Here is an 11,072-nt window from a genome sequence, read left to right on the forward strand (position 1 = left end):
CTCTCTGACTCTGAGATCAACACATGTCCAGGAGAACACAGTGTGTGCTGTGTTAGCGCTGGATCACATCAATATCATCCAGGTTTTGATTATACTCAAGGAAACAGTGTTGAAGAACATGAAAAGAACCCAGAGGGACTCTCAACAAAGAAATTGATCTACAGCTTCTTTATGAAAGTCCCCTCCTCTGATGCTGGATCGTACTACTGTGCTGTGGCCACATGTGAGGAGAGGTTTACTGGAAATAGATCAAAACTTCACACTGAAGGTAACCACATGAAATGTATGAGGAAATTAACATATTTGTGTGTTTCATCATAAATTACACTTTTATTAACTTTGAACTGTCATTATTTGCTCCTTTTCATATTGTATCAGGATACACAAGGAATTCGCAGAAGGACAACACAATTATCTTTCTGTTATGTGCTGCTTTGGCTACAAGTCTGATCGTTATTGCCATTCTTATTTATTCAATCAAGAAACTCAAGAAACAATCTTGTGGTGTTTGTAAAGGTAAGCAAAGTCAGTCGTACATCTAGCTATCAAACCGTATTTGGCAAAACTAGATTCACATTAATGCTGGTATTTTTATTTTATGTTACAGTCGCTGTTGTCTTGAAAACAAATGTTGAGACGGCCAGTGGTCATCAGCAGAGTCAGCAGGTAAAAAAAGAAAAGATGAAGCTGTAAAGTTGTCAGCATGTACCTTTCCCTAATTGTATTAATGTTGTCATCTCATAACATTTCTCTATATATTTTTTCAGACAGATGAGGATTTATTGGTTTATTCTTCACCAACCTTCTCCGGTCGGAAAGCTAGAACAGGAGGGTCAAAGAATTCAAAAACAGTGGAAGAAGAGAGTATCTACACTGATGTCAGGCTGCAGGGGTTGGATTAACAGTCCGAACACTGGATTTTATGTCTGCACCCTGTGGGGAGTTCATTTCACCTCTTAAATTATTAAATAATTATTTATTTTGGGTGACTTAAAAAAGCATGTTTTGTATTTAATTTGATATTGTGTGTCTGTTTTGTAAAAATAGTATAACGGCTAAGCTTTGGGCAATATACATGTGCTCTAATGATCCCATATCTATAAGCGTTTGTTTCATTGTGAGTTATTAAAGTTGTGAACTCTGAGAAAATGTTTCTATCTGTCCCTTTGTGTATCATGTACGTTTAAATCTATTCATTTATCACCGACATCTACAGCACACAGCCTACTTTCTGTGCGACGCTATATGTAAATATTAAACTAACAGGAATTAGTGGTTGTGTTGATATGCTGCTTCCTTCTTAATAAATACATATATAAGAAGAGATAGCAAACTGACAGTGAAATTAACGCCTTGACATTTAACCTTTAATACAGTATTTTTCCGTGTGACTCACTGTTTGAATGTCTTAAAAAAAATGAGAACAACATGGTAGAAACAGCTGTTAAAAGAAATAACCCAGTAGACTCAAATAACAATATATGACAGTACTTTTATAATTTTTACTAATTCTAGTGTTACTAATGAAACATGCTGATCTGTTAACACATACAATACAGATTCATGGGCATACTGCACATTTTAAAGAAATCCCCCTCTGGGTATGACTAATAGATTTAATAGAAGTGAAACTGAAGTAACTGTGGCCTGCGAGTTAAGACGGCGATGGGCTGAATTTCAATAATATCAAGCTGATGAAATTTTTTTTCTTTTGGCATTCTTAATTCATTTTAACATGGATATTTCCACCACAGTTTTCGTTTATACCCAGGGACTGGTCATGATGTGACATACAAATACTCAAAACAACAAAAATCTGAAGTGCTAGATTTCCATAGTGAGGAGACGGGAGAGAGGGGTCGGTTGGGACCCTTTTGTATCGACCCAAAATAACCTTCCGTTACACACAGACTACGTGAACAGTAATGAAGATGATTTGATCCCTGAAATGATACGTATAAGTGTCTGCTAACAATTTAGCAGGTTTCTTAGAGCCAAACCCAAACGTGAAAGGCACAATTTTGTGAAATGAACAAGGAGTGCATTTCCCCCAAATCCTGTGTGGGAAGGGTCGTTTTAGGACACCTTGTTGTGGGCTTAAAAAAATGTTTTTAAAATGCAGTCTAAATTTAAACACCTTATAATAACAATGCCACTTGCTCATACATTTATTTCCGAAAAGGAAACATTTGTAAAATTATTCTATTTTCGGCCCAGTGAGAGCAGACACACCTTGGACTCCTGTGCTAGATACCAACAAACAACAATATGTTTGTGGCGTAACGAAAATGGGTATGGTGGAAGAAAAATACCATAGAGCCAAAAATGTACTTACACACTGTAGATTTCAAAACTGTGAAAACAATATGAGGAATAGTCAGAAGGTCTACACTTTGAGGTTGAACGTGAAGAGGGTGTGGCTGAGTATGAGCATGGTGAATGGTGCAGGCATAGTTGCTTTTTTACTGGCTGAAAGGTCACTGTTGCAACTGACCCCCACTCTCCCCGCTGGAGCTCTTTAGCCGGAGTACTCTCAGCTAACCAAGTTTTGAATGTCTTCCCTCCCCAACCTGGAAGCTTCCTCAGACGGAGGTCTACCTCAGTTGATACCAATGTATTCCTAGGACACGGATCTGAGAAGCCACCTCTGGAATGAAATTACTGAAATGGACCAGACAGACTTCATGTTATGAACTTCTGCCACGATAGAAGTTTTTGCCTATTAGACATGCTGACAAAGCAAAACCTACAGGTGCAGGAAGTCGAAGAAAATAAATTGTTGTTGTTGACATCTACAGGGAAGTTCTGCTGATGGATACTATACTACACTTTGTGCTTTTGACTTCCCTATTCACCAAAATTGGACTGATTGTGTTCCCAACACGCCTTTGTTGTGTTAGGGTTAGATGTTTTCAGGGGAGACCCAGACCGCTGGACTTTCCAGTCGCACCAAAAATGAACTGGATCCGGTTAACAATCAAAAAGTATTTAATAAACAAGAGAAGCTAGAACAGTTGCAAACTGAATTACTCTATCGATATCAATATGTCCCCAGGGCAGAGTTCTCACAAGGCCCACTAAATAGCCCAGCCCAGCTGGTAAACTACCCAGAGTGGTAACGGCGCGAACTCTGGCAAAAACCCTCTGGAACTAAGCCTATATTTAAAAGTCTCTGTCCGAAAGTTTAAATGTCCAGTATCAGCCTCTGTGATTGGCCGAAATTCAATAGCCCCTCCTGGCTTGGGGCAGTTATCATCTCAGTGTTTGGTTGAAGTCGTCCGGACTCCTCCTCAGGTCCTGGTGGTCAGTTGTCCATCCCTCTGTTCTCTGCTGCACCTCTGTAAAGTCTCACTCAAAATGTTCCCTTTCTGACCCTCAAAACTATTCATACAGTGTTTTAATACCTTTAGTGACTATACTTCTATGGTTTAATACATTCAATGAGTAAAATACTGTAACATAATATCCTCTACAAGTAAGAATATTGTAAACATAATACATTCCATAAGTAAATATTTTGTGACTTTTTAACCTATTTTGACATTATTATTATTGTGACACTTCTACTCACCACTAGGGGTGTTATTTAATCCTACTTATAATATTTCTAATACTGAAATCCTTAACAGTTGGATGTGATCTATTGACCCTAATGCATAGCGACATTTCTCCCATTTCCACTTCATGGGCATAGCATCCACCAACTTCTACTTTCTGATACTTTTCTTCCTAATAAATAAGACTTCAGCAAGCTACAGTAAGAGTGGTGCCATCCAGCCAACAGTCTTTGATTCAAGACTCTCATCAAATAGATATGCGTCAAAAGCTTTTTGCAATTCTAGCAACTTTAAACAACACATAGTGTCGAACTGAAAAAAATTGATTTGTACAGCAGGTGTTTTTATCAAACAAAACATATTATGAGTGACAAAAATGTCTAATATCACAATGTAAATAACATTTGGATTGTCTATTTAAAGGCAATACGTGTTTTTTCACATTTTTTTTTTATTCAAATTTTGAGTAATCTCACAAATAATACTAAAGCAAAATTATATTGTGAATAATGATAAATACATATTCTTGGTTCATCCAGACAAAATCACAAAACATAAATGCCGTCTCTATTCTAAGATGATCTCATTCCCGGGTTTTAGGACTCCTTCCTGCAGCATTCTATGAAGATGTTCATTCTTCTTGGTGACTTCACTTCACTCAGGGTCTCTTGTGCCAGAGTACAGACACTCCTGTGGTAACTCCCTGTTATTCTTCCATCTTCTAGCACCTCTTGAGGGGAAATCCAGCACTATATAGTTCACTGCTGCTTCATCATCCTGCAGATGATAATTATGATTGTTAGATGTTTGAGCTGTAAGACCAGAACCAATTTATACTGGATTTAATATTAAACATTAAAAGATCACTGATTTATATATTAACCAAATTATTGAAAACAATGTTTTAAAGCAGTTAGTGTAGTGTTTCGTTGAAGAAATAACAAGCTGACAAGCACCAACATATTACGCATTTTACACCCCTGCAAGCTCAGAGGTCAATTGAACTTTGAAGAAAGTTTTTGACGTGTTCTGTGTGTTTGTATCCTGTAAATCAGCATTCCAGTGCAGAATAACCATCTGATTCAGTAGGTGTTCATTAATCAAATTATATTTAAATGATATTTACTACATTGCTTGGTTGATCCTCAGCTGATCTGTCATGTTGAGCATGATTGGAAGCTTCTCCTGTTAATGAAAGCAAGACATTAAAAACAATAAAGTTATTTTTGTCATTTCACTTTAATGTCTTTAATCTCAGGACTACCAACTAACTGATGACATAAGATTGTGGTTACATTTCAAAACCATTGAAATTACTGGAGAAACTGGTTGAAAAAATATCAGTGCTGGCACCTAAATTAGATAATGTATCAAATAATCCACACACTCACGATGAACCTACCTTTGCAATGTTTACAAACTGGCTTTTGATTTCTGGAGATAAGTAGAGCTGCAATCACAATTACACAGCAGCCCAGCAGCGTCCCAACCACAATGAGGAGTGTGTACAGTTCTGGTCCTGGAAGGAGGAAAGAAATCCCAAAGAGACAATTAAAAAAACACTAAAATAATAACTAAAATGTTAATACTTTAACACCGTTATTAATTGATAACAGTTGTCTTCATTACTGACTGTGAACTCCGAAGGTAGTTTCATACAGATAGCGCTCATCAATTGTACCTAATTTGTCTTTTAGGTATAAGCTCTTGTTTGCCTTACCAGACATTTTTGTCTATAACAGGAAAAACGAAAAGCAAAACCAAGTCATTGTTCCACAGCACCAGGAACCTTTTGTCCAATTGACAAATGCTACTTTTCGCCTTTGTAGCTCATGTGGCAAGTACAGCCTTACAAAGTTGCTAGCACGGACCTAGTCTTGTTTAGTTTCTGTTTTTGTCTGGCTTGACCTTCACAGAGTTCAGGATTTAAGACTAAACTAACACAATTAACCAAACAATTTAAGAAAATAAATTATTAAAAAATACAAAACATAAATAAATCAACTTAATCAATAATCTCACAGGAACATTGTTATGTCTCTCTTCACCCACACTGCCATTGTAATTTCAGCCAGAAAGAAAAACCTACCGAGTGGGTGGATACAAAAAAAAGCTATATTTGGACGGCTTAACTTTGTCATAAACATACAGGTAAAAAAGAAATGTACCTATTTTAAGCATTAAAAGCAGTGGGCTGCTGTAAAGTGCCCGGGGAGCTACTCAAAGTGCAGTGTCTCGCTCAAGCACACTCAAATGCGGACAATAGGAGCCAGGGATAGATATGCCAACCTTGTGGTTAAAGGACGACCCGAACTTTACCAGACTTGTATTATTGCAATAATTCAGATAAAGAGAAAGGTTGCAGTCACTGACACACATCACAACAAAAATGATCATATAAAGCACACAGGAGAGCGGCAGAGAGGCCACGATGGGAGAAAGAGGACTGCAGGAACTGGAGAGAAAACACGCACACACAACTAACAAAAGAGAGGAAGAGTAGCGGAGGACCCCAGCTGCACTAGAGATGCACTTAGCATGTGTTGCCGCAATAAGTCCACCGCAAGTAGCCTGTAAATAGAATGAACTATTTCAGTGGTTTTCAACCATCGGGGTTTGTGGCCCTTTGAAACACAAATTCAACTCACCACCCCGCATCTAGGGGTACATACAATATTTATTACTGTGAGCACTTCCAGCTGATCTAATCTAAATCATTTTTAGAGGCCTGAAGAGGTAAAACTGTCCAGTATTTTACAAGAAAGAAAGGCAAAGTCCTAACAGCAAGTATAACTTTAAGGAGCAAAATAATGTTTTTGTGTCTCTTATCAGCACTGTTCTTAGATTGCAACAGAATAATAATCAGTATTGATGCATTATAATTTAAATAAGACTTTAAAACCTACTTGTCTCCACTTTGGTTCCTTCACCAAACAGGATCTCTCCACATGTGGCCACAGCACAGTAGTAAGTCCCAGCATCAGAGGAGGTCTGGATAGTTTTGGACAGACTGTAGACACAACTTCTTTCTTCTTGTTTATCACTGTGAGTGTAAATGATGCCTGGATGAGATTTTCCTGATCCAGATCTGAACCAGTGCACACTGTGTTCACCTGGACACTGGACTCTGTTTTCTTTGTTCTTGGAGAGAAGTGAACACTGGAGAGTCACTGAGTCGCCCGGCCAGACCGACTCAGTCTCCGGACTTTGTTTCACGTAGAAAGATCTCTGATTTTTAAAGTCTGTGTGATTCACAAAAAGGCAGTTAACATGTGGATTGTTTGACAAAGCAGCAAGAAAAAACACTGAAATGAACATACTTTACCATTCACAGCCAGAAGTGTTCCATTTCCGATTTTCATTGTGTATGCCGATCCTGCTTGACAGAAGTATGTTGCTTCATCTTCTTTGCTGACATTTCTGATGTCAAGAACATACTGAGTGTTCACTTTTGTGACTGAGAATCTTGACTTGTCAAATTGTTCTTGAAGTGATATTTTGTTATAAGTTCCTGCTGCAACAGTTTGGACCATATAGCCAAACTTCAGCTTATACCAGTAAAACAACCCGACATCCTTTTCATTGAATGTACATGATAGAGTGAAATTATCACCAAGTTCAAGCAGAGTCCAAGAGACCTGGTGAGGGACATCTGCAGTTTGAACCAAGGCTGAAGAAAAAGGACAAAACAGTTACAAAAACAGAACAGGGAACTACGAACAGAAGACAATGAAATACAAATAGTACCTACTGTACAATACAATTGCATACATACAATTAAAATACATCATGAAAAAAATACCCAATGTTTTTGTTGTATTTTTACATAAAACTAACTGTATTTTAGAACTCATTTTAAAATATAAAAGTAAAGTTACACTCACACAATGTACTGAGAAGAATCAAAGCAGCCAGTCTTCTGATCATGGTGATACAGAGCCCTTCTCCTACACAACTGATGCCGTTTCACAATGGAAGATTTAGTCACAAGGTGATCAAGGTTAACAAAGTGGAAATCCTACTGATTGGCTGAAACATAGAAAATGCACTTCCTGTTCAATTTTGCTAGCCCCTGACCCATTTTCAGTGAATGTAAGGCACACAGTTATATTTCCTTCATTATGTTTGATACAATCATACATAAATACAGATACAACTATTTTAAACTGTTTTATTTTTTCTGTGATGTCCATTTTGTGATGTTATAAGTACACAGGGATGACTTTATTACGATTTAGACAGAACTCAACTTGACCAAGAACAGAATTGAGATATAAATTGGGCAAAAGACAAATGAGTTGTAGACATTAGAGACTGCTTGTATTAATCTTGTATTATTAATGCATAACAATCATTACGAATCCTACAAAGTCATAGAGTAGTATCAAAGCAAAGGGGAAACTGTAAAATTAAAGACAGGATATTGATAGTAGTACTCGTAATAATTTCATTTGAGTATTATATTAAAAAGATGTTGAGGTTTTTCTGGGTCAGTCTGATTGGTTTGTAGAATTCAGGGGGAAGCACAAAGCCGCCTGGAAGAAATGTGTGTTTAAAATAGCTGAATTCAAAATTCAGAGCATTTCTCTTGTATCTCAACGGCCCTCAACATGGCGACGGATGAGCCAGCGGCTCACAGCTAACGATGCTAACGGTGCTGCGCCTCCATGATGATGCTGTCGATCGGGATTGCGTTATCGGCTGTAACCGCCGCATGAAAACAGTTCAGAGCGACGGTCATGAATTAGCACGCACTGACATGCACTAAATGACACGAGCGGCCCAGCTATGTCAACATTCTGTGCTCAGGTAGACATTACTCCACCATACCTTTACATAGTGAATAGTTGTTTGCTGCTTCATTAATGCTCTGAATATCGTAACCTTTAACACTTAGAGTAACGCTCTGCTTGTCCACAGAAATGCTCTGAACCTTTTGCTGCTGCAGTGGACTCTTTTACATCAGGACAATGCAGGGCTGCTGAACGCTAGTGGTGGAAAGCAATTACATTCACTTAAGTATTATACTTAAGTACGGTTGTGACGGTTGGGCAGGTGGCACCTTGCATGGTAGCCTCTGCTACTGTATGAATGGGTGTGAATGAGTGAATGACATGTAATGTTAAAGCGCTTTGAGTGGTGCTACACAAGTACAAGTCCATTTCCCATCCATTTACCAAGTATAATTTTGAGATGTCATGTTATTTTATAGCTCATTTATCTGATGGCTACCGTTACTTACTTTCCAGATTAAGATTTTACAAACATTTGATCACCTAATAAATTATAGTGCAGGGATCTTTTGGAGGGCAAGGGCTTTTTACCCATCATCATCAGAGTAACCTAAGAAAGCCAATGTTTAACAAAGCCTACATGTTATTTGTTTCTTTATCACCGTGTAAGGTGATAAAGAAACAAACGGTGTAAGGTGATAAACCGTGTATTATCTTGATGTGAGTTTGGTTAAATGTGTTAATCTTATAAAATAGTTGCTAAAATTACTGCTACTCTGGGGGATATGTCACAGATACTCTTCCTGTATTAATATTTAAGTTTAGTACAACTCAAACATTGCATCACATGTAGTCTAAATACAATTGTATCCCTGTAGGATTTAATCACATTTCCCCAGAGGACATTAAATAATGTTAGAATCATGTTTGTGTTGAGGCTTTTGAATGAGAGAGCAGGCAATGAACACAGAGACTTGTGATAACAGTTTCTCCTCACACCTAAATGCACATCAGGTAGCCATCTTTGTGCTTTGATGATAAAAGTTTGCTGTATATGTGTCCGTTGGTGGGCTTTACCACTTCAGAGCAGATACTGTATGTCATCTTCTCATCTCAGGAACTAAGTGGCATGCAAGACTCTGTCTACATGTTACAGAAATAGAGCTGAAGTAACCTACTTAAATCTGTCTTTCCTCTAAAGATACAAATACCACAGATTTTTACCAGATTTCACACCGATTGTTTTTCATAAAAGAGATTAGTGGTTTACAATAGTTGCATTAGATTACTGCAGAGAGCTTACATATTTAGATTGGAACAAAAAGAGCATTTGAAATAGTTTCTGAAATGCTAAATATGAATGTGTCATATGTAGCTTCTCAAAAATAGTTAGTTTTATTCAACACTGGTCTTTTACCTTGTTTATTTCAAAGCACTGCGGTGGTCCTATTTGCATGTCAATGTCTGTGAAACGAGCAAAGCCACACACAGCGGCTGAACTGTAGGGTGTGGCTGGCCATTTCTCTGCTTTGACAGACCGCAAAGCATGTTTACTCAGAATGTACTTGAGCATCAACAGGATATGTATCTAGGGTACAAGAAGCCTCCGTGGGGTAAATATAGCAAAAACCGTTAACGTGATAGTTTGGGATTCTGCTGTCCTGGATGTGCACTCGTTTAGTCAAATCAATGTCTAGAGAGTAACCACTCAACCGCATGCAACCAGAATTGTTTTTAAATAGTAGATTGTATGTTTTTTTATAACCATAGTTGGTATTAAAAAAAAAATTTCAATGGGAACAATGTCCTGAATTTGAGGTTAAATTAAGACTACATCCACACTAATACGTTTTTGTTTTGAAACGGGTTTTGCTTAAAATTAAAACAATCTCCGTCCACACTGGCGTTTCAGCATTGTTTTCCGTCCACACTAGCACGCCTGAAAACGACTATCACATATTATTAATAGTATAGTACTTTAATAATAAAAGGTTGTGCTTGATACTTAAGATCTTCCTCTATAGTCTTCCTCTTTATACTCATACAGTTTTTCATATTATTACTGCAAGTTCAATACTAGTAATACTTGGTTTAAGTAGTAGTTCTACTGTTTTATTTGGTGAGATTAAAATATAACCCGCAAAAACAGTAAGGCTAGCAGGTGTCATTTTTACAGAAAAAAAGCGGAGGGTTGAGTAAAGACCAACCTACGGGTCAAAGGAAAAGGCGTCTGAGCAGCAGCTGCCACAAAGATGTAGGTGGGACCAGTGACTGAGCAGCACTCTTCCTCTTCTCAACAACTAAAGAAGAAGAAAACCACATCCCCCAACTACTGCAGTGGAAACACTCTGTGGTATCACTGCCTTGGTATGTGCCTGTGCCTGTGTGTGTCCGTTCCTGCAAGCTGCTATTGTCAAAAAGTTTAAAAGTGTTGGCCTCTGCTCTGAAACTAAAACTAAAAGCTTGACAAGAAACAGAATAGACCCTATAGATTCACACCTAATTTTGACCACACAACCACACTGCTGCTGAATTTTCCATGTGTCATAGTTTGTTTGTCACTATGTGGGTGAAAGCATCAACCAAAGAATCTCATATAAATTACTGCATTATTTTATAGACAGTAAACACCGGGTATGAGTTTATGTTATATCGTTGTGTCCATTCTTTCTTTTAAACATCCATCACAGAGAGACAGGAAGTCGAACAGAGAATGGATGTGATGCATCAGAAAGTATGAGCCAAACTCACACCAACAATGTGTTAATATGTGTCATGAATT

General features: G+C 37.8%; 1 protein-coding gene and 1 long non-coding RNA gene across 3 annotated transcripts; one reads left to right on the forward strand and one right to left on the reverse strand.

Annotated features, from left to right (window-relative positions):
- The first annotated feature begins 391 nt into the window (after positions 1-391).
- On the forward strand, positions 392-1,138 carry LOC142962474 (uncharacterized). Its single transcript, XR_012957321.1, has 3 exons — positions 392-516; positions 608-666; positions 768-1,138. It is a non-coding gene; the product is annotated as an uncharacterized LOC142962474 (long non-coding RNA).
- A 2,770-nt stretch (positions 1,139-3,908) lies between these two features.
- LOC142962817 (uncharacterized) lies at positions 3,909-7,097 on the reverse strand. 2 transcript variants are annotated; one of them, XM_076103468.1, is made up of 5 exons: positions 6,883-7,097; positions 6,464-6,799; positions 4,960-5,076; positions 4,687-4,742; positions 3,909-4,334 (listed from the first exon to the last, which is right to left on the reverse strand). In XM_076103468.1, exons 1-5 carry the CDS (start codon positions 7,088-7,090, stop codon positions 4,212-4,214), a joined length of 840 nt encoding a protein of 279 aa, XP_075959583.1. In that variant the 5' UTR covers positions 7,091-7,097; the 3' UTR covers positions 3,909-4,211. The 2 variants fall into 2 exon arrangements, with proteins under 2 accessions (XP_075959583.1, XP_075959582.1); XM_076103467.1 differs by having other exon boundaries at positions 4,684-4,742.
- Between the last annotated feature and the right edge of the window lie 3,975 nt (positions 7,098-11,072).

The sequence above is a fragment of the Anarhichas minor genome, unplaced genomic scaffold (assembly GCF_050575085.1).
Source record: "Anarhichas minor isolate MPS153535 unplaced genomic scaffold, ASM5057508v1 ptg000028l, whole genome shotgun sequence".
Lineage (NCBI taxonomy): Eukaryota > Metazoa > Chordata > Actinopteri > Perciformes > Anarhichadidae > Anarhichas > Anarhichas minor.

Excerpts from the sequence above, each read along its gene's own strand:
- LOC142962817 (XM_076103467.1), bottom strand. The coding sequence starts at position 7,090 with ATGGTCCAAACTGTTGCAGCAGGAACTTATAACAAAATATCACTTCAA. Across the intron at positions 5,077-6,463 it reads AGGAACCAAAGTGGAGACAA|GACCAGAACTGTACACACTC; the intron begins GTAGGTTTTAAA and ends TCCTCCTTCCAG. Across the intron at positions 4,335-4,683 it reads AGGATCAACCAAGCAATGTA|GATGATGAAGCAGCAGTGAA; the intron begins GTAAATATCATT and ends TATCATCTGCAG.